Below are 24,210 nucleotides of genomic sequence, written 5' to 3'. Positions count from 1 at the left end.
TCAGCAACTTAATCTTTAAAGCTCAGCGTCTAAAACAGTTTTTGAATAATAACGATCAAATCAACGAAGTTTAGATGTATTGTGTTTGGAATATTATAAAGAGAAATGTATGTCGAAATAAAAAAGACGCTGAGCTTTAAAGATTAAGTTGCTGAAGAAGTCCCAATAAAGGGACCAAACGTCCAACTTAATTAAATTAAGTTCTACTTCTTTTCATGTCCAAGTTCCCTATGAACCTATATCATCAAAAATTATCTATAATTTTCATTTGTTTATTTAATTTCGTCCTGACCCCTAAACATTCTAAACATATTAATATTTACGAATATAATTTARTTTTCGGCAGAATTACAATTTAAATATCAAATTGTATGAAAATTTTACGCATGACGGATATAGCCGTCGAAACACAAAATTCTGTCATTCTTCCATGACGGATATAGTCGTCAAACACACTTAACTGGTTAATACAAGACCAAGTAAGTTCGATCAAGAAAGAAAATCTAAAAAAGAAAATTAGTATGATAGTATATTAACCTTTTATATACGGCTGAATTCTGCGTGTGGCTATTTCCCTGGACGGCAGGGTCTGACGTGAACAACGTATAATTGATATAACACTGCAAAATGTGGCGGGCAATTCCGTTCTATGCACGATAACATTCAAATGAATTATTTGATGATTAAGTCATAATTTTGTAAAAATATATATTACACATATTTTAACTATAACATTCCACTTTAATAACTAATAATATAATTGATTATGATAGATTTTGAAACATGGTACAATACATAAACCTACGGTCATAATTTTCACATTGATAACGAGATCTTCGTCTTGTATCGTTTTTGGAACACACTATACAATTTCGTAACGTTTTTCTAGAAAACTACGAAAAGCCACTATAGTGGCGCGTAGTATCTAAAATGTTAATTATACGTTTTCATCGTTCTTGACTATATGATTGTCTGGTATCTTAATTTTTTCGATATCTTACACCTGTCGTTATTTCTTTAGGTATCTGTTTCCCTTTCTCTTATTCTTATTCCTTTCTGCCATACTCAGAGTCGAATCCCCAGGCCTTCATCTACATGCCGTCGATCTAAATCGGCTTAGAACGGAGTACTGCTTTAATGCGAACCTTAATGGACGGAAATAACGAGCGTTACAAGGAGAGAAACGCGAAAGGAGTTATCACGAAGTGGAGTAATAGTACTACTACTACTATTACTACTACTACTATTAGTATTAGTATTAGTAGTAGTAGTCGTAGCTTCTAGCCAAATTGATCTTTCTCTCTTTCTTTTGTTAAAATATACTTTCAGAGTTAATCAGGCTTGATTACTTGACACAGCTTCATTTAAATCAACCTGTTTTATTCGTAGTTAGCCAATTTTCCATTGGCTCGAATACGAAACGATTGCGAGAACAATTTCATGATGATAAATTATCATTTTTATACATCTCAGACAAATAAATATATAATTAAATAAATAAAAATAGAGAGATGAGAGAACCCCAAAAACAAAAACGAAATCCTAACTGATATATTATATTTCATTACTCAACTGAAGTTAGTTAAACGAGCCAGACAACGGGATCATTTCAATCTAAGTATCGTCAAGATGATTTCAAATCACGAACGTCGTAACATACTCTCTCTCTCTCTCTCTCTCTCTTACTCTCGTTTGTTCCGATTTTCGAAAGAGCTTGGGATCGTAAGGCGGACGAAAGTAACGGCATAGAAAAGTAGTCGGAAATCGTAAAGTGCTCGACACCTCGATCCTCCTGGACAAATAAGACAGTCACGAGTGGGAGGAGGAGAGTGGAAAGGAAAAGAAGAAGATGGATAAAGAGGGACAGGACTAAAAAAAACACTTGAAGGAGGGGGGGAGAGCAGGGGGAGGGGGAGAATAAGATACAGTGAAACGGATAGATGACACGGTGGTTCGAACTTCTTGACTTTCATTCAAGTTCTTTACGAAGGAGGAATAATAGCTAAACACAGAGAAAGAGTGTGATAGAGCGAGTGAGTGAGTGAAAGAGAGAGAGAGGAAGAGAGGGGGAGAGAGTGAACTCGGGGAGAGGCAGCTAAATAATAATTCTCACTTAACTAACTCGGTTAACTAGCTTCGTCGGAGCTAATAATAAAGGCGTCGTCGTTGTCGTTGTCGTCGTCGAAAGAAGAGGTGGAAGTAGATGAAGAGGAGAAAGGGGAGATGGAAGGGGATGGTTTTCGTGAACACCCCTCGTCGTTGACGAGCAGGAGGAGGAGGAGGAGGAGGAGGAGGAGGAGGAAGAGGGGGACGAACGGCCGCGGAGCGCGTCGAGGTCTGAAGTCAATTTGTCGGGGAATGCGTTGGCAACACGTGCAGCAAACTATTCGCTTCTTTTACCATCGTCCATCTTTCTTCTTCTTCGTCTATAAACTTTCTCTCTTTCTCTCTTCGTCTTGTTCTAGGTTCTTCGAAAAAGAATAGAAAAAAAAAAACTATATAAAGAAAGCAGTTGGAAGGGAACACGCAAGTATCCAAGAAATTCTCTTCTCAAAACTAGACACGTCAAAGTTCTCCTAAAAACTTAAAAAACTTACAAAAATCTTAGTTAACCTTTTAGATACTACGCGCCACTATAGTGGCTTTCGCGGATGTGATGATATTTGAACGACGCGCCACAGTCGTATTTTTTAAATTAGTTAAAGTTATTAAAGTTAAAGTATGTGTAATATATATATTTTTTAAAAAATTATGACTTTTAATAATCAAATACTTCATTTGAATGTTCTCCTCGTGCACAGAACGGAATTGCCCGATACACTTTGCAATGTTATATCAATTATACGTTGTTCACGTCAGACCCCTGTTGTCCAGGGAATTAGCCACACGCAGAATTCAGTCGTATCTAAAAGGTTAATAATGATAATTATATTAAGATTGTAATAACAAATCTTAGGATTTAAAGGAAAATCTAATGAATTTTCTTTCTATTTCGAAAGGAAGAAGCTAAGGACGATTTTGGATAAGGGACACACGCGTCCTGACCCTTGAGAAGCCTTTCGTTAGCTGGACGAACGAAGCACATTCGGTTGGTTGTCCTGGGACGGTCGACAGGGTGCCCACCGTTCTTGCCACTACGTAGGTATCCACTTATAAACACGACCCTACTTACTCTTTCCGTAGTCCTGGCCTCGTAGGATTCGCGTCAGAGCGGTAAAAGGGTAGATAGATACACGGCACGGTATTAGTAGGTATTAGGTGTTGGCCTGAGAACTGGTGCACGTGTTGGCGAGGAATCCCATCCCTTCTGCGAGTTCGGATAATTCTTTAAGTGCTTCCTTCCCCGCCCCCCGCCCGCTCCCTCCTTTCCCCCTTACACCCCCACCCGAACCAACCTCTCTCCCATCGCCACCCCGACCCACCCCATTCCCTCGTCGTCACCATCACCACCCTCAGCTTCGTCTTTCTCTTTCTCTCTCTGTTTTTCTCTTTCTATTCCTCTTTCTATCCTTCTTCTTTCCACCCCCTTCTACACCTCCTCCTCCTCCTTCTTCTACTTCCTCGAAGCATCACACTTACCCGCCGGCCGATCCTCGATCTCAACCTAAACCTTCTCCCTTTTCCTCCCCGTCCCTTCACCATTCTCTTCCTTCCTCTGGCACGATGTGCTCGCGGTGCCACTTTGAGATCTATATACGCCAAATTCTTTTTCTTTCTTTCTTTATTTCTTCCTTTATTTGTCACCATCTATTTTTCTCTCTCCTCTAGTACTCTTTGCCCTTTATCGTCTTACAACCGCAACGCGACGTTTCGATCGCTGCACCATTTTCTTTTTTTTTTTTTATTCTTCTTCAACTGACTTACTTCTCGATCCACGGATTTCTTTCTTTTCTTTTCTTATCCATTTATAATTGTGAAACGATTAATACGTGGATATCGTTTGTTATAATTGTTCGAATTAATTACAAAAAAAAACAAACTTAAAGAAAATAAATTGACCGCGATACTCGAATAATTTATTGTTTTTTTTTTCCTTTGTATTCTTTTTTCTCTTAGAACGAGACTAATGTTAAATGATTAGGATTATAATGATAGACATAATTCCAGTAAAACGTCCTGTAAGTAAAATTGTACGCCAGACGAAAGAGGAGGAGGACTCGAGTTTGTCGGCAAGGACATCCAAGAGAGCCATTAAAAGGGGTGAACGTGGAGAAGAGGTTCCGTGCGGAAAAGTCAACGAACCGTTAGAAGGTTTTCGAACATCTGGATGAAATTAAGCCGAACGGTTCTTCCGCAGACTCACTGTCTCCGCTCTCTCCCTCTCTCTCTCTTTCTCTCTCTCTCTCTTCTTTCCTTCTTCTTCTTCTTGAAAATGACGTTATCTTCTTTGTGTATTCGTGGTGATGCCCTTCGACGCGACCAGTTAAAGTACTAATTAGTAATTAAGTAGCATGAAACTAGTTAAGAAACTTGCATGTATTATTACAGCGTACTATTCTTGCCGAGGATTATACGAATTCTTATGGGAAGACGAAATCAGATTATCGTGATTATTTTTTATTGTTTTTTACTTGATGATAAAGGTTCATAGGGAACTTGGACATGAAAAGAAGTAGAACTTAATTTAATTGAGTTGGACGTTTCGTCCCTTTATTGGGACTCCTTCAGCAACTGGAAATTTGATTTTCTTATAAATTTCTTATTACGATACATGCGGTTTATACAATATAATTTTTTACATATTACCTTAATCTTTAAAGCTCAGCATCTTTTTTATTTAATTCGACATACATTTTTCTTTATAATATTCCAAACACAACACATCTAAACTTCGTTAATTTGATCGTTATTATTCAAAAACCTCAACAAAACTGTTTCAATCTAGGCTAGTGTTTGTTAGCCTAGATATCATCAGTGTAAGGTGTCCTCTATTATTTATTATGGTTAAAATTTCAAAATTCCGTTGTAGATGTGATTTAGATTATTTGTGTCTGTTCTTTTTTACTTTCTTCTAAAAGTCTCTCTCCCATCTCCAAGTAATTATATTATTTATCAGATTTATATTCAACATTTTCTTCTCAATATACATAACACGAATATGATTAACGATCGTTAGTTAATTACATTGTGGATATAGAATTTAATGAGGCATTATTTTGCGAACTAAATTATACATAATATTCGATTATTTTCAATAGTTTTCTATGCAATAGCAAAAGTTTGATTATTTTAAAAGACCTATACGTAGTATATATGGGGAGCGTGTGGAGGGGTGTGGAAGGGTGTGTGCGCATCAAAAAATTTTCATCTTGTGCATGTAAATAAATAGATATATATATATAGATTTACACGTATTGGTATATAGTATAAGTTTATAACGAATGGAAAAAAGTTCGATGAAAAACGATAGTGCAAAAACTTGTCGACGATGTAACGCTCTTTGTTTTTACAAGCGTATTTTAATTCGCAGCGGTGGAGAATTGCTAAAAAGAGGAACCCACAGGAAAGAGAAAAAAAAAAAAAAAAAAGGGAGCGAAATAAAAATCGGCAAAAAAAAAAAAAAACAAAATGATGAAACAAAATGCGAATTCTCGAAACAATCGGGGTGGGCTCGGCTCACGGATTCTAAGGGTTGAAAACGAATAACCTCGACGATGTCGAACCACAATAACAAGAACGACGAACGAAATATAGAAAGGAGAGTAGGATGAGAAAAAGGTACACGTAGGAAGGTGAAAAGCGTTCGAAGCAATCGTCGAAAAATCCGCATGGAAAAATGTTCAACCGGAGATGGTATCCCGCGACGCGAATAAAAATGCTGTCCTTGTGATCGAGAACAATCGTTTTCGCGAGCGTATCTCTCTCTCGGCAACCGTCTAGTACCATCGTTTCGATATTTACGTTCAAAATAGGAAGGGATGAGAAAGTTATGTTACATTTTTATGCGTCCTACATGCGTATCATCGTATTATACTCGTGCTGATATGCAAAAGGGCGTACGTGTTTATTACGAAACCTGTGTATATATGTAAGTAATTATTTTTTTTATCCGATATTCGTTTATACAGATGATGAGAATGAAAGAGGGTTGGTGGGGGTGGGCTGGGAAAACGCGAGAAGAGAAACAGTACAAATGGAGAAAGATGAAAAAGAGATAGAAAGAAAGGAATAAAACGAGAGAGAGAGAGAGAGAGAGAGAGAGAGAGAAAAGAATCTTGCGATTGCATTTTTCGAGCGAACAGCTGAATCGAATGATAAATAGAAAAAGAAAGAAAGAAAGAAAGAATAGAAAGAAGGAAAGGAAAGGAAAGGAAGAAGAAAAGAAAGACAGAGTGAGTATAAAAGAAGAACAGGGGGTTAAAATATAAAGGGGTGCAAGCGAGAAGAAAAGAAAAGGAGAACGAGAGCGTCGTCGTTACTAGCTGGTGGTAGCTGGGCGTGGAAACTAAAGCCATGTTATGTCGTGGGTATACATTTTCCACGGGATCGTATCCAGGGAGGACGAGGAAGAAGGAGAGGAGGAGGAGGTGGAGCAAGGAGGAAAAAGGAGGGTAGGGGTAGGGGTAGGGTAGAGAAGCAGCAGCAGCGTACAACGCGACAATTGCCGAATGCGGCAATTCGCGCGAATCGCGTGCGGGGACTTAGCTATCGTTAGTTCTCCCTCTCTCTCTCTCTCTCCCTCCCTCTCTCTCTCCCTCTCTGACTACGAGGTAGACCGGGTGAAAACGGGGTAATACTACTACGAGCGTTTGTATAGATACGGCCCTGCGGCGGTGGTTTGTAATATTATGATAACCCTGGCTGGTTCTCCTCCTCTTTCACCTCCTCTTCCTTCTTCCATCCCTCTCTCCTCTCTATGGCAGCCAGACCGCCAGCCAGCCTCCTTCTCTCTCTCTTTCTCTCTCTCACCCTCTCGCTTTAGCAGCCTCGTTTCCCTCCTACAACGGACCAGGCTGCGCGCCCACCCTCTTTCAGCGGCCATGTTGCCGGGAAATATGATTATTGTTATTATTTGCACCCTCCTTCGGCCGTATCCTCCTGACTCCTCATCTCTTCGTGGCAACTCTCCCCCGCTAATACCGTCCTCCCTCTCTCTCTCTCTCTCTCTCCCATGCGAATCTCCACCACCACCCTTAACCTCCTCTCTTTCTCTTACTCTCGATATTCTCGACTTGATTCTACTCCTCATCCTACTATTCCTTCTTCGCTTTCCCGTCCTTGCTCTCGTCGACGAATTGAGAGGAAACGAACGAGAACAGAGCCGAAGCAACCACCCGTCAACCAATTCTCTCTCTCTCTCTCTCTTTCTCTCTCTCTCTGTTTCTCAGGAACGTGCGCGCGCGCGATCTCGCTTTTGCGGCCTCTCGCAAAACTTTACAACGCAGAATGCCATCTCCGTTTCGCACTTTTTACCACCCTCCCCCTATCCTTATCCTTCCTCCGTCCTATCTTTTTCTATCGTAGTGGACCACCCACACCTTCTTTCGACTCCCACAACCACCCTTAGCCCCCCCACCACCCGCCCCCGAAGCCGACCCTTTCTCGCGTCCGTTCTAGCATTCCTTTTTTCTTTTCTCCAATTTTTATCTCCTGTTCTCTTTTTCTCGCTCTTCTTGTTTTTTTCCCTCCCGCATTCCCTGCGGAAACGTTTCATCGACCGAGTTCTCGACCACGGCTCGCTCTCGCCCTTCCCATTTTCCTTCCTGCCTTTTCTTTTCTTTTTTTTTTTTTTTTTTTTATTTTTCTTTCACATTGTCTTTGCTCTTTCCGCCGTTATTTCTTCTTTCATTCCTCGCTGATGATTTTTTTCTCGTCAATGGGGAAGGGGGGGGGGAAGCCATACACCTTTCTAACACTTTCGATTAATACGTCGCGTTGATGTTTCATTGTATTGAAACAACTTGACAAAATGTATTCGTACGAATTACGACGAGGAAAAATTCGATCGTTAATACGATCGCTAGCGAGAAGATCACAGAAAGAAAGAAAGAAAAAAAAGGTATAAAAGTAAAAGTAGAAAGAAAAGAAAAGAAAAAAAGGAAAGAAGAGAAAAGGAGTACGAGAAAGAATGGATTTGGTCGTTTAATGAAAACGTCAGAGGTAGAGATAGTAGGTAGGTACGGTTTGTTCGGTATTAACCGGATTCCGATTTCGCTGGCATAGCGAATCGGTGACTCCTCGTTGCGGAGGTACGCGTAATTCTCTGTAAACTCGACTAATCGTGTTATTCGAGCTCCTCACGAGAGTGAGCTACGTTCATCGTTGTACCACATAGAGAAAGAGACGAATAGAGAAGTGGAGGATATATATACCTTCATATATATATGCATACATACATACATACATACAGGTACTATAGATGCAAACGTATTTGCATACGTACGTATGCATGCCTACATAGAATAAAAAGAAAGAGAGAGAGAGAGAGAGAGATAGAGAGATGCATACGTTTAAGAGAAGATACTCGACGTGTTATAAGAAAATAAAGACTCTTCTTGACGTTATAAGAAAGAGATAGGAATGAAAAAAACGTCGGCGTCGGTAGAGAGAGAGTAGTCTAGGAAGAGTCGTCGCGGTAATAAATGGGCAACACGAGCGCTTATAAGGGGTAGGTAATCTAAAGCTTTCGAGGCGAAGGCGCGTCGGAGAAAGAGCTGTGCGAGAAAGGAGCTCGCGATGGTTTGGGGTTGAAGGGAGGGAGTTCAGTTGGAGAGAGACAAGAAAAGCGTGGAAGTGGTAGGATCCGGAGTAAGGGTGGTTACGGGGCGAGGGTGTGAGGTAAGGTATAAGGTGGGTAAGATGGCGGACAATTTGCCGCTCGACTACTCTTGCCCGCACCCCTCCACCCTCGACGATATCCCCGCCACGTTGGCCTATGTACCGGGTAATAGATGTTCCTCCTTCGCGACCGAGAGAAAGCTGCCTCCTCCTCCTCCTCCTCCTCCCTCTTCTATCTCTTCGTCCATCTATTTATCTCCATCGTAACTATACCTATCTCCCTCTCTCTTTATCTACCTACCTATCTATCTCTCTCTCTCTCTCTCTCTCTATCCCTCCCCATTACTCCCTGTCTTTCTTTAACCATGGAACAATTTTCCATCGTCCTTTCCCTTCGTTCACTCGCGCGCCTATACCTGCCACCAACGAGACAATACACTCTCGACAATAATCTCTATAGGTGTGTTCCATGTGCTAGCGTGATATACAGAGAGAGAGAGATAGAGAAACGTGAACACCCTGCGTGATACGTTGCAAATGCGTTCACGTACACGGAAAACTCGATGCCGCGGTATTCCCATCGTCTCTCTGTGGGTACGTAGGTATTTAAACGCTCTCCACACCGTCACCTACTTCCCCACTACTAAACCTACCCTCTCGTTCTATTTCTCTCTCTCTCTCTCTTTCTCTGTGGATCCCCTTCCACCTCGTAGCAGCAGCAACACGCCCTCTCTTCCATACCGGCAGACCGCACCGGCAACGTACTCCTCTTTCTCTCTTAGCATTCCATCCGCCATCTTCTCACTTAATAAAATAATTACCCGGGGCCAATTAAGCGTTCCCCCACTCTTCCACCCTCTCTCTCTCTCTCTCTCTGTCTGTCTTTATCCCACTCTTTCTATTTTCCCTCTCTTTCTCCTTCTCTCTGTAGTTCTATGTCGTAGACCCCTCGCACTTTTGCCCGAAGAGAGAGGTAAGCGTTTCACCCGGATTATCCATGCGACGTAATTCGACCGTCCTCCTCTCTGGTCTATATACGTCACGCTATTTTATCACGAGTCTTGCGTTAAATAGAAGAAGGACCTCTTCAACGACAAAAATAATCTATTCTTTTTATCTGATACCAGATTATATATATATATATTTATATATATATTTCTCGTTTTATCTCTTTAATCTTTTTCGATTAAAAATATTTTATATGATTCCACAAAGAAAAGTATCTTTGTTTCGAAAGAATTAGGGATAATGTTGTATTTTAGATAACACCATGAAGATGCTTACTGTTGTGGTCTATCGATTAAGATTTTATCGTCTTATTAATTATTCGACTTAATTATTGTTATATGCTTGAAATAATTTATTATTTTCACGTATAGGTAATCACAATTCGCAATCAGCAATGTTCCATTAAAGGATGACAATTTGTTTATCTCAAATAAAATTACTAAAGGACAAGTGCTGCTATCTTCTGATACTGTCGATATAAATCTGAACAAAAAATCAAAATGTGTTTCACCGTCTGTAGGGTAGTTTCCGAGACTCTTCATACCAACAACATACACACAAATATAAATATAGAAATTATATTAAATTATAGTTATACACACACATATACATCCAATTTAAATTGGTTATTATTATTTATCTGACATTTATACAATACAAATTTAATTTTTTATTTTGGTATTATGCCAAAGCGAATACGTATGGGAATTTTGTGGTAAGTTGATTTTTCTTTATACAGGTACATCCCAATCACTGTTTTGTCGTATCAAAGGAACACATCAAAAGATTTGTTCGTTTCCCACCCCTGTAGATAATAGTAGATTCGTTTGTTACCTACCCCTGAATGCGTGCAACAAAAAGTTGGCATAGAACCGCAACAGCAGAAACAAATGAATAAGTGCTCTTAATTGCATACTAATTGATCAATCAAAACCCATATAACTGCTCACTTCATATATTAATTAATTATTTAAGCAGATAGTTATTAATAATTGAAAAATCCAGTGGTGCGTCAAAGCTGACACACACACTTTTTAAATTATCAGACGTATATAAAAAAAGTTCGTATGTTTTACGTAAAGATTCCTCTCTTAATGATTAAATAATAATTTATCTTAAAAATGTATTGTATATACTTAAACATTACCATTTCACTTAAATAAGAATGACTATAAAGATGATTATTTCATTCATAAAGTGAGCAAGTAAGCTACTCGAGTAACATATTTTATATGCTAAACATTCCATTTTAAATAAAATCCAGCCAAAAACCTCTTTCCATAAATATTATAATTGTAATTAGTTTCTTATACCTTCCTACTTAATACCACATTTTTTTATTCCTTTCCTTGGTTCCTTCTATCCATTTCATATACCAAAACTAATGACTTTATAATTAATTGTTTTATAATTATTTATTATCTCGATCGTTTTTTATAGATTCATAGAATTAATATTCTAGAAGAGTATAAATAATATTGATTAGCTTGGAAAAATATAAATAAATGTATCTATCAGTATATTTATTATATCTATATATACTGTGAAAGGTATTTAAATGCCACTCTCCAATCAAAATTTTGACGTTTTTCTAAAATCCAATGGGAATCGAGATGTTGCGGTGACTAGAATTGTTTTCCTCCTTCCACAAAATTGAAAGATTTGTAACAGGAGCGCATGACGGTATAGAAGGTATCAGGAGTAGGGGTTTCTTACCGACCGCGTTAATTTAATAGTAACCTACCGACTATCGATAACTCGCATGGTAAGTTACCATCCGATCTGTACAGTCGATAAGTCTGGGTCTTACCTTACCATCGGAACATCTCGGTCGGAAAGTCAATTTACCTCCTGTTACCTCTTTTATCGTTATGCGCTCCTGTTACGAATCTTTTAATTTTGTGGACGGAGGAAAACAATTCAAGCCATCGCAACATCTGGATTCCCATTGGATTTTAGAAAAACGTCAAAATTTCGATTGGAGAGTGGTATTTAAATACCTTTCACAGTATACATAGATATAATAAATATATTGATAGATACATTTATTTATATTTTTCTAAGCTATTCAATATTTTTTATAGTCTTCTATAATATTAGTTCTATCAATCTATAAAAAAAACTTAGAGAATATAAATAATAATATTTTTTCACTCTCTACAAATTAAAAGATTAATATTTCTCTTTAGTGACCTATATAAGATACTTTATTCAGGCGAAAATTTAAATAATGATCTTTGTTATAACTTTGTTGTTTTCAAATTGTCTTCTATTACATTATTCTTAGGAGTCTACAGAATTCATCAAACATTTAAATGTTTTAAATTCATCAATGATAGTTAAATTAATTATATTCTATTTTAGGTATGTGTAAATAAAATATGCTAATGCAAATATTAAAAAAAATATATATATTTATTAGTATTAATAAATGTACAATCGTGGTAGGACATCGTCCTAAATATTACAATGTGTTTGTTATATTATCGAGATATTAAAACACTTCTATGCGCTTTAAATTAAAGATATATTTAATAAATAATAATTTTCATTCTTTACTTACAAACTCAGACTCGGAGTATTAAGTATACAAACATATTATTTTTAAGAAAATTCATATAGCAATCCGTTGAATGAAACAACAAATACATTTTATATTATTATATAATGCTACCCAATGTAAAATAATGTGATATGTTTCTTCATGATAATACAGTTTTCTTCTTTTCTACTCAGATCTTGTGCTTCTAGATTAGTCTTTTAATCTCTTTTTCTATTACGAAATTACACAAAAAACCCTACAAAGGAAATGAAATTATTAGTTCGTTTCACTATCTCAAGTAAAATTGTAAAACCTACAGTTTATTCTCTTTAATGTATATTAGAAAAGATACTAGAAATGTTATAGTATTTCTTTTCTATTGCCGTACCTTTTAAATTATATAAAATGATCCTTATTAAAAATTATATATGGCACAAGTACAGTTTAATCATAGAAAGCATTTGAAAAACTTTGGTGATCAGTAGAATTTGATTTCCAGTTAAGATTATTTTCTTCTTCTTTATTTTTGTGAAAGTAAGACCATTCTTTCAATATTTCTTATTAATGGCATTTCTGCTTTAACAATATCTCGTATTTCTAAAGAATAGTATTCTTTGCATTACTTGTTGCCAGTTGATTCTTAAAAGTCTTCTTAATTACTCAGTACAAAGCTTGGCAGTACACTTTTTATATATTAAGAATATCCTAATGAGATGTATTTGCTATTTGTTATTTAAATTTCTGATAACTAGGATGCATTCCTTCTTTAATTCTTTCGATAGAATACTATAGGACATAGTTTCTTTCCAATGTGAGAAAAGAACACTTTACTTAGCGTCTTCTAAAATCTTTCATGATTACAGTGTTGTTGGATTCTGCATATCGTAGTGAAAAATCATACTCTCTCTCTTTTAGTAAATTAATTGAACACCTATGCAAAAAGAATAAGTTATTTAATGCATTAAATAAATATTTTTTAACATTGTATTACAATATTGGTTTCTTCCTAAAACAAGATAATAATGTTTGCCTTTTACCAGATCCTTTTCACTGTTGCTGCATTCTATTTGCATATTGATTCACACAGCATATCTATGAAAAAGAAAGAAGTTGATAGAAGTCTTCGATATTTTCTAGTAAGTCGATTAACAATAATGTCATTCGTTACCTGATACAAGGCTTAGCAATACATTTTGTACAAGAAAAGAATTCTTATTATAATGTATTTCTTATATGTCTTTTAAATTTGTAAAAACTAGGATGCATTCCATTTTCAATTCTTTTGATAAAATACTACTATATGGTAATGTCGGATTCTTTTTATCGTTGTTGAAAATAATGTGCTCTCTTTTCCAGAAAAATGATTGAACATCTATCACAAAAAGAATAAGTTCTTTAATGCTTTGAATAAATATTTTTTATGAGAGTAATAAATATAATATTGGTTTTTGACTTATATAAGATTGTTGTCTATATTTTTAAAAGGGTTCTGGTTTTGATTATATCTTGTCATTGCATTTGTACTTTTTCGCATAATTTTTCACTTAAAGTCCTTACAGAGGAGAACTTAGTTGACACAAATTTTTATAGCGTTAGCCTTAAGAAAATGAAATGTATATCCATTTGTCTCATGGGGTGTAACGGGGTCTTCTTCTTTGGTGTGTAATGGTCTTTGGTTAGAATTTAAAATGTAGAGCTGCATACTTCTGTAAAACTATATAAATAGTTTATATATGAAATTAAACAAACTTAAAAAACGAAGCAGAGGCCCACACACATGATATGAGTTAAATATGAATATAATATATATATATTTCACTGGGTAAACTATTTTAACTGAAATGAATATTGGTAATTTACTTACTATTGTTTGTTATAGTAACTGAATAAAAAAAATGTTTGGAATTCATTGGTATTTTAAATTTAATGTAGAATATTGTCATTGTAAGGTTAAGACATAACAGAATCGCAAAGCAAGCTATCACATGTAACTATTTTCATCCTGAATTGGTAATCACTATAGAGAGAAAATAAAAAACATTGAAATTAATAAACAATATTATTCACTTGATTATTACATCACTTAAAATTTGTAAACTAAATACATTAAACTGCGCATAGCCTATATTTGTATTGTACGTACATTGACAGTTTTTTCTTACCCTAGCGGAATTAAGCGGAACTAAGTATGAATCACGCCACCGGCGCCATGGCTTTATTAATTTATTTTGCGATTGTAAGCAAAAGTTTATTTCTTTAATTCATTTATTTCTCTTCAAATAGATAGTTCTTATTATCTTTTATGAATTTAGAATATTTCTTAGAGTCTAAACAATACGCCAAATATATAAAAGTATATAATTTGTGCTTGAAAATTAAATAAATCGAGCGTTAATGAGTGCCCAAGGTCCAGGTTAAGGTATAATATTACCACGATGTTTTTTAAGAAAATTGTTATTTCTAAAACATATTTTATATACTTTTATGATATCATACTATTTTTTGGAGTCTGTAGAGTATTCCAAGTTCTTAAAAGTTTTACTATTGATTTCTAAAAGTATAAAAAATTAATTTTTTAATGAGTGACTAACATCTTGGTTGATAGTTCATTACGATCATCTATAAAAAAAAGTATTTTCTGAAGCTTTTTTGTATATTTTTGAGAAATCATATTATTTTTTTAAGTCTGCGGAGTATTTTGAATGCTTAATTGTTTATAATTTATGTCTGGAAGTATATTAAATTAATTTTTGAATGAGTGACTAAAATCCAGTTTAATACATCATTACGATCATCTATAAAAAAGTCTTTTCTGAAGCTTTTTTGTATATTTTTAAGAAATTATATTATTTTTTTAAGTCTGCAGAGTATTTTGAATGCTTAATTGTTTATAATTTATGTCTGGAAGTATATTAAATTAATTTTTTAATAACTAACTAATGACTATGATGCTGGGCGTCTACTAAAAGCTGATTGGCTATTATCAACCAATCAGCGCTCTTGTTGTCAGCGTCAAACTCTGTACTTCGAATACCTCTTTTATCGTCATGCGCTCCTGTTACAAATCTTTCAATTTTGTGGAAGGAGGAAAACAATTTCAGCCTCCGGAACATCTGGATTCCCATTGGATTTTAGAAAAACGTCAAAATTTTGATTGGAGAGTGGCATTTAAATGCCTTTCACAGTATATATAGATATAATAAATATATTGATAKATACATTTATTTATATTTTTCCAAGCTATTCAATATTATTTATACTCTTCTATAATATTAGTTCTATCAATCTATAAAAAAAAATGCGTAGAGAATATAAATAATAATATTTTTTCACTCTTTACAAATTAAAAAATTAATATTTCTCTTTWGTGACCTATATAAGATATTTTATTCAGGCGAAAATTTAAATAATGATCTTTGTTATAATTTTGTTGTTTTTAAATTGTCTCCTATTACATTATTCTTAGGAGTCTATAGAATTCATCAAACATTTAAATTTTTAAAATTCATCAATCATAGTTAAATTAATTATATTCTATTTTAGGTATGTGTAAATAAAATATTGCTAATATTTAAAAAAAAATATATATTTATTAGTATTAATAAATGTACAATCGTGATAAGACATCGTCTTGAAAATTACAATGAGTTTTTTACATTATCGAACTATTAAAACACTTCTCTGCGCTTTAAATTATAGATATATGTAATAAATTTCTTTCTTTCTGCTGTTGCGGTTTTATGCCAACTTTTTTTTGCTTAAGTGAGTGCAGTTATTTTAATCGAAAAAATCCGCACTTACTTAATTTTCAAACTAAGGCATTGATCGGTAACAATTATACCTTTCCCACCAGAGGGTCAGCAACGAACGAATCTACTATTACCTCTACAAGGGTCAGATTTAAAGATTTACTACATTTAGTTTTGAAAAACAAATTTTAATTTTCGATAAAAATTTGTATCTCGTGCAAAATCAATAACTGTACAGTTATATTTATAAATTAACAAACCAATTTAAGTAGTTTTCGTACATTTGAAATATTTAATTTTATAAAATACATTGTAAAGCTTCAACAAAAGAATTTTCTTAATTTCTCATATTTTATTCCCATGAAACAAAATAATAATGACCTTTTTAGAAAGAAATAATATGATGAAAGAAGAAAAATAAAGTACATGTATTTTATGATTTCAAAAATAATAATAAATTAAAATTGTTTGTAATGATATTATTAAAAAAAAACTAATAATCAATGATTAAACCATCATCTTCGTAATCTTCATCATCAGAAAAACCTTGAATATTGTCATCTAATATTTCAGGAAACAGAAAATCATAATCGTCTTCGTCATCATTTACCATTAAGCCATGATATAACATATTAAAGCACGGAGAATCCGGATTACGGTAGTGCAAATATGGTTCTTGTGGATTTAATTTTAATCCACATAACCAACAGAAGTATGTGTGGCATTTATAACAAGTCATTTTATTACAACCGTCGGATTTCTAAAATATAATTATTATGTAATATAATATTAAAGAAAAATCATTCATATACAAATATATAATCATAATATAAATACGGACCTCAATAGCAGCACAACAATGAGGACAATTTTGACTATTTACTTTGATCCAATTCTCTGACATAGTATTTTCAACTAATATTTGAAGTTGTTTTTTACCATATCTCTTTTCCATTAGAAGTTTTTCATTGTCTGAAGCAGCTTGATAATCGTTAACTAATTGTTGCTTTTCAGCTGTTAAATAATATTTTTATTATTTTATATAATAATTTATATAATAATTCACATAATAATAAGCAATTATATATATATTTGCTATAATGATATTTTAGTAATTATTATATAATTACGTATATACTTACTTGAAGCCACTTTACATGGTTCTATACCATGATAAACCATTTTACAATAGACACAGAATGCATATTGACATACAGGACAGTTTGCCATTCCTTCATTAAGATCACGACTGACTGGATATTGACAATGACGTCTTGGACAGTAAACTATGTCTGTCATAGTATCTAACGTAACACTTAATAATATAGAATCATATTTAGCAAACATTTCTGGACTAACCAAATCTTTAATCTAAATAAAGAAATATAATTGTTAATAGAGAGAGTTTATATATAAAATCAAGCGTATAACTATTATATATATTTTTTTTTATATGCAGAGTGTCACAGTTTTATTTACATATATATATAAAACACATACTTGTCCAGGTGTTGCTTCAGAAGTACATTTTTGTTCGGGACAAGAAATATTTTTTACATCCCCATCTTTAATTTTGACTTCTACATAACCACTGATGCAAGTTTTACAAAATATATGAGAACAGGGTAAAAATTTAAAACAATGTTCTCCTAACTTATCTGTAAAACAAATTTTACAAGTATACAAACTTCTGTTGAATTCAATATGATTACGTTTCTCGTTATAATCTATTAAAACTTGAATTGGATTCTTTCCAAAGGGACAATCAGAAAAAGCTCTCTTATCTATTTTTCTATTTTCTATCCCTTTATAACGTTGCCTCTGAAATTCCTTTTTACTACTTTTATTACTTTTATCACTACAACTACTTCTACTACTGTTATTCATATCTTTAGCAACAGTTTCTTTTGCTTCGTTCTCTTCTACGTGCTTTGGTAAACTTGATTCTTCTACGTGTCTTTCAGAATTCTGCGCTTTTTCCAAAGTTATTTTATAAGACGTATAAACAGAGTCCATGCTAATAGATTGTTTTATATTTAAAAATTGTAAGGTTTCATGCTGTAAAAATCCAACCCATACAAACAATATTTCCAGGCCTTTATTTTCTTCCCATAAACTATCTAACTTCTTGCACAATTTAGCAAGTGGTGCATGGCATAACCAAACTGTAGACAACGAAAACATTGGCGGTGAAGTGGAAGGATAATCTTCTGGTAAAGTAACATACAATGACAATGGTGGTAAATGTGATATTTGTACTGTCTCTATTGATTTTTCTGAATGTCTAGTATCTTTATACGTAAAATAATATTCTTCTGGAAGAGTTATAAATATCTTGAAATTACACTGAAAAAGTTTATCATCATTGGAATAAGAAAATTCTTCCTTATTGTAGATGCTTTCTAAAGCAGTAATTTCATCTTTCTGTTTTTCACTATCCATTGAAAATCGAGTATTTTTAAATGTTTCTTTTTATTTGTCTTCTTTATTATTTGTTTCTTGTTATAACGTTTTGTCTCTCTCAACTTTTCTCTTTTCTATTTCTATGATATATTTTATTTTCTTCTTTGGTAAATAAATTATTTAAATACCTGTCAAGGTTAGATTATGAAATCAATGTAATAAATCGATTCTTTGTTAAAATGAATTTTTATAATGAGTAATTTTATAATTACTATCAATGTTTTAATACAATTTCCAACCTCAAATTAACACTTATCAAATAAAATATTTACTTTTGATATTAACTTCGTAAAATTGAACACTCTCGAATACTATCGAGCTATGAATGACGAATTGAACTATAGTTGAGTAAGAAAGGCTTCTTGATTTGAAATATGACTTTAATTTATATTCCATTGTTTTAAAAATATAGTTTAAAACAAAAAAAAATAATAAGAAAACAATTCTTCTGTCCTAATCTTCACAAGACACAAGTAATAAAATCAACAACGTATCAACGTATTATTTCTAACATTTATTTTTTTAATTCAAATTTTCAAGAAGCGGGAAAATTCTAACTCAAGACCAACTTTAAGCGTAAATAATTATTTTTATCGATGTGTGTACATATTTTATATATAATTTATCTTTAGTTATTATTCGTCTTCCCGAGTGAAATTATATTTATGTGTATACATTTTCTATTCATTCTGTATTCATATTTGAACACGCTTTTCTTTTCACGTTCATTTAATGAACAAGTTCCAGTTATGTACATGTGATTATGACGGTCTTGTTATACAATGGTGAAACGATTTGTTTACAATAAAATCATGTCAATTAATTGATAAAAGTATATTATTTCAACATACATTTATATATTTGATATCCTAGGTTGTTTATCAATTTTTATTTCACGTAACTTCGTACATGTGTCAACGGAGATACGCGATATTTTATTTTCATTTATTTTTCTACATATACAAAGTTTATTTCCTTTTAATTAGTGTCTAATGAATTCTGAAAGTGAAATGTGGCAATTAATTCTTCCGTTATCTATCAATGTTATTATGTCAATCGGTGCATATTTTTTTACCATTAATTTAATTCCCAGATTAAAAGATCTCTTCATTAAAGCTAACCTCTATGGAATTGATATGAATAAGAGGAACAATCTGAAAGTGTAAGTTATAAATAATATTTATAAAACAAATGAACATTTCTTAGTTGATATTACCTTCATTAACTTCATTCTTACAGTCCGGAAGCATTAGGAGTTGTTACAGGATGTATATTTCTTATAATAATGTTCTTATTTATACCTGTACCGTTCACAGATTATATTTTCAAAAATGAACATTTTCCACATAACGAGGTAAATTTACATACTTATATAATTTTCAATAAATATTAACTGGCATAGAAAGAAATAATAAATATATACAGTGTTTTAAGATATATGTACATCACTTCAGGGATAGTTTTAGTAGACTAAAATGAATAAAACTATCTCTGAAATTATGCCCACATATTTAGAAACATCCTCTATATGTTGTAGAGAAAATTTCTAAATTTTAGTATTGGAATGAAGTTAATAACTTATAAACTTACATTACAGTTTGTTGAATTTTTGGCAGCTCTACTTTCTATTTGTTGTATGCTGCTTTTGGGTTTTGCCGATGATGTTTTGGATCTTCGTTGGCGACACAAATTATTATTACCTACTATTGCCACTTTGCCACTTTTAATGGTCTATTACGTAAACTTTAATTCGACATTGATTATAGTGCCAAAACCTTTAAGATTTTGGCTTGGATATTCAGTAGATTTATGGATATTCTATTACGTTTATATGGGAATGTTAGCAGTATTTTGTACAAATGCTATTAACATATTGGCTGGTATAAATGGTTTGGAAGTGGGACAGAGTTTGATAATTGCTATCAGTATAGTAATATTCAATATTTTAGAGCTATCAGGAGACTTGTGGAAAGCTCATAGATTTTCATTGTACTTTATATTTCCATACATAGCCACTTCTCTTGCGCTATTTAAATATAATTGGTAAGTCTAACATAAGATATTATAAATGATAAAGAAATATTTAAATGAATATTTATAGTGTCTATATAAGGCAAAAAGGAGATTTTTAAATTAAAAATAGAATTATATAGGCCATTCATTTCTTTATAAGTTATATATGTATAAATCATTTAACATTCATATTTTAATCAACATAGTATTTTAGTATATAAATTCAGTATATAATATTATACAATATATGCTGAGTAATGAGTATGAAGTAATATCACAGTCAGAGTATGACCAGTGTCTCAATAGTAGTCTAACTTAGCGTAAAAATTTTCTATCAGCCAGTCATATTTCCATGTGTTATTGAGTACAGTTTCAGGAGCAAAATACAGATCATGAGATTTTGAGACCCTTAGGAGATTAGTTTTACCATCTATCCATAATCCACTTCCTATAAGATCTTCTATAAAAGGAACATCGATCCTTTTCTCAATTTTTGGCATTTTGTTAGATTTGTTTGTATTACGAAGGTTTATTATAATATTGGCTGGAGCTTGACATAGATAACAATACCATCCTCCGTAATGATTTAAATCTCCAATTACTAATCCAAGAACATCTCTTTCGCTCGTTTCTTCCAATAATTGTTGTTGCAGAATTATAGAATTTGACTTATAAGCTTCATGCATTAATCCGATAGTACATGCGTTAAGAGTTATTGTTGTTTTAAGCGGATGTTGCCAATAAAACCCATAGATCAACCATCTTAACCTGAAGCCTATGGGCTGAGGCCATCCATCGTATACTTTAAGGAACATCAGTGCTCTAGAATTTAATATTTGCTCTGGCTCAGTCATTACATAAATATCATCATCTCTTAAATTCTGCACGGCAGTCTTTACTTTCTCCCATATGTACTTAGATAGTACTCTCGATGGTTTGCGAGATTTTGTTGCTGCATTAATATATAAAATCTTTTTTTGTTCCCGCTGCAACAATCCTTTAGATAACTTATGATGAAAATTATCTTCTGCACCATTAAAATCACAAATTACAAAAAGGTCAACTACATCGTATAGTTCTTCTACAATAACTTCTGCAATTGCCGAATTATATTCGTTCAAGTAAAAAGTATGAATTATGCGTCTAGCTATTTTACGATGTTTCAATTTAATATTTTGCTTAGATGCCATGATTGCTCTCCACACCACTTCAGGTTGTCCACAGTCTGTCCCATGCCAACCTTGATTACAAATACATTTTTCAGAGATTTCATTAATCCCCATTTTACGATCATCGACTCCATGCTTCCAGCATGTAGTATGATTGTATATTCGAAATAATTTAAAAGTTCTGATATCATTTAGGTATGTCTCACCGCTGATTGTCTGATATTTTGGAAGTCTTTTGTGTATTGTTCGTTCTGTATGATGACCCTACAATTAGATAATAAATGTCATAGTTTATAAAATATTTGTTTAATAGTCAAAAAATGTGTCTTTATAAAATAATATAAATTTTTTTTTTTTATACCTGAGTTTCTTCAAAGTTAACAAAACTGACAGAGCTACGCGTACTGGCAACAACTATTTCAGATGGTGGAGTTGTTACAACATAAACCATAACAATAAGAACTTGTAAAACCAACAACGTATAAAGTAACGCCAGCTTCCCATCTAGGCGGGTCTGCATGGCACTATTCTCCACTTAAAAATAAGTTCAGTTTTTCATTTTACGTTTTTCTATCCGTATCTTTCTTGAAGCAAAACATTTCTTCTAAATATTCAAATAATCAATATAATCTGAAAATAGAATGTCTACGTTTATAAAAACATTTATATATACTACACATATTAATATACATTTTTTAAATATATATATATATATACATATATACATATATATATATATAAGGGATAATTAATTGATGATCCAAGTAATCGATTTAAGAAATATAATAGAAACACTATGACGATATAATATATTACGATAAAAGATAATGCATAATTTGATATAAACTCACAATGCAACGTGACGAGGATCCAATGCCCCCGCGACGTGACGTTCTAGTCGTGACGTCACTGTTCTCCGACGTGCCATTTAATTTTGAATGGCTCCTTATGACTAGAAGACAGTAGCGTCCTCGCTGACTAAACGTGTGTTGTTCTATTCGATTTTCAGTATTCCGCAGATAGGTAGATCGTTCTTCGTTCGATAGTAAAGCATATTTTTTTATGTTCCCAGAATAACCTTGGTATTACTCCGATGATTGCTTCTTTTAGTCTGAGTCTCTTCACTCAGAGACTTACCTGAAATCGTCTTAAATGTCGTATCCAAACCACGCCCGAATGGGCGACTATACTCGTGCCTCATCGTTCATTCGCCAAATTTCTCGGCAAGCGTGATCGTGACTATTCGTAAGGCGCACGCGTCTTGCTTGCTTTTGCCATTAGATCGTCGATCATAAAATGTAGAATGTAGAATGTACAAACTATATCATCTTATATTAGTCTCCTACTTTGACTAGAATCTCATAGTTTTTCTTCATTTAATTATTACCATATTTCTTATTTATATGTATATATAAAACTATAATATGTAATATTAAAATATTCTTATTGCATTTAAGGTACCCATCAAAAGTATTTGTAGGAGATACATTTTGCTATCTGTCTGGAATGACATTTGCAGTTGTTGGTATTATTGGACATTTCAGTAAAACTACTTTATTATTTTTTATCCCACAAATCATTAATTTTGTATATAGTGTACCACAACTGTTTCATTTTGTACCATGCCCTAGACACAGACTTCCAAAGTAAGTTTCTTTTTTTTTCTTTTTGTTTACAAATAATAACATGCTGAATTAGGATTGTAAAAAAGGGAAAGAAAAGGAAAAAAAAATCAATTTTATATCTTTCTGCAGGTATAACAAAGATACAGATAAATTGGAAACCAGTGTCACAGTATTCAAATATTCTGATCTGAATCCTTTAGGTATGTTGCATCGATAGATTTGTTTCTGTATATATGCCTTTTATATCTAGATCATGAGATAAATTATTTTTTTAAAATAGGTAAATTTTTAATGTGGGTCTTTAGAACCGCAAAAATTGTCCAATGGCAAAAGAGTGACGAAGACACCGTGACATGTAATAACTTAACTCTAATCAATTTTTTATTAATTAATATTGGACCAACAAGGGAACCTAAGCTAACATTAATTTTAATGTTATTACAGGTATTGTTTCTAACGAAATGTTATATCAACTATATATATAGATTTTTGCTTTTTCTTTATATGCAATTATGTACACTTAATATATGAATCTTTTAGGTTTGTTGTAGCTGTTTAGCATTTGTTATACGTTACCCATTTGCTTCAATATTTTATGATATCTGAAGTACAGAAGAAACGATAAATATAGACGATAATCTGTGTAGTAGGTGTTACATTCTTCTTTGTATATAAAGGATTTGTAGTAATATGTCTACTACTGTGATTTTTACATTAAATGATATAATATAGATTACTAAGCAAATTATAAATAAATACATATGAAAGGCATATACTTTAAAATGCTTAGAAATACAATTTCTAAGTAAGAATGTGAAATATGTATATATCCTAAAATAACATTCACATAAGTTCCTTAGTAAGAGGTAATTGAAGAGATAAAGAAATAAATGACATAATTTTATTATAAGCTTATATAAGTT

The 24,210-nt window shown here is 33.0% G+C and overlaps 3 protein-coding genes and 1 long non-coding RNA gene across 4 annotated transcripts; 1 reads left to right on the top strand and 3 right to left on the bottom strand.

Moving 5' to 3' along the window:
* Positions 1–12,238: 12,238 nt before the first annotated feature.
* Positions 12,239–14,423, bottom strand: LOC106792032. The gene is made up of 6 exons (XR_001382256.1): positions 14,133–14,423; positions 13,826–13,982; positions 13,437–13,640; positions 13,306–13,360; positions 12,657–13,199; positions 12,239–12,524 (listed from the first exon to the last, which is right to left on the bottom strand). It is a non-coding gene; the product is annotated as an uncharacterized LOC106792032 (long non-coding RNA).
* A 1,439-nt stretch (positions 14,424–15,862) lies between these two features.
* On the bottom strand, positions 15,863–18,938 carry LOC106792035 (E3 ubiquitin-protein ligase RNF14-like). The gene is made up of 4 exons (XM_014758142.1): positions 17,518–18,938; positions 17,160–17,388; positions 16,859–17,031; positions 15,863–16,777 (listed from the first exon to the last, which is right to left on the bottom strand). The coding sequence occupies exons 1-4, from the start codon at positions 18,457–18,459 to the stop codon at positions 16,511–16,513; spliced, it is 1,611 nt and encodes a 536-aa protein (XP_014613628.1). The 5' UTR covers positions 18,460–18,938; the 3' UTR covers positions 15,863–16,510.
* Positions 18,939–19,352: 414 nt separating this feature from the next.
* Positions 19,353–24,032, top strand: LOC106792037 (UDP-N-acetylglucosamine--dolichyl-phosphate N-acetylglucosaminephosphotransferase). Its single transcript, XM_014758144.1, has 7 exons — positions 19,353–19,642; positions 19,720–19,834; positions 20,078–20,523; positions 23,120–23,308; positions 23,417–23,487; positions 23,568–23,731; positions 23,828–24,032. The coding sequence occupies exons 1-7, from the start codon at positions 19,473–19,475 to the stop codon at positions 23,891–23,893; spliced, it is 1,221 nt and encodes a 406-aa protein (XP_014613630.1). The 5' UTR covers positions 19,353–19,472; the 3' UTR covers positions 23,894–24,032.
* Positions 20,626–22,966, bottom strand: LOC106792036 (beta-1,4-mannosyl-glycoprotein 4-beta-N-acetylglucosaminyltransferase). The gene is made up of 3 exons (XM_014758143.1): positions 22,514–22,966; positions 22,024–22,292; positions 20,626–21,926 (listed from the first exon to the last, which is right to left on the bottom strand). The coding sequence occupies exons 2-3, from the start codon at positions 22,180–22,182 to the stop codon at positions 20,793–20,795; spliced, it is 1,293 nt and encodes a 430-aa protein (XP_014613629.1). The 5' UTR covers positions 22,183–22,292; positions 22,514–22,966; the 3' UTR covers positions 20,626–20,792.
* Positions 24,033–24,210: the final 178 nt, after the last annotated feature.

The sequence above is a fragment of the Polistes canadensis genome, unplaced genomic scaffold (genome assembly GCF_001313835.1).
Source record: "Polistes canadensis isolate GaletaPanama2010 unplaced genomic scaffold, ASM131383v1 scaffold_372, whole genome shotgun sequence".
NCBI classification, from domain to species: Eukaryota; Metazoa; Arthropoda; class Insecta; order Hymenoptera; family Vespidae; genus Polistes; species Polistes canadensis.
The sequence above is the reverse complement of the archived record's forward strand: the minus strand, read 5'-3'. Positions and strand labels throughout refer to the sequence as shown.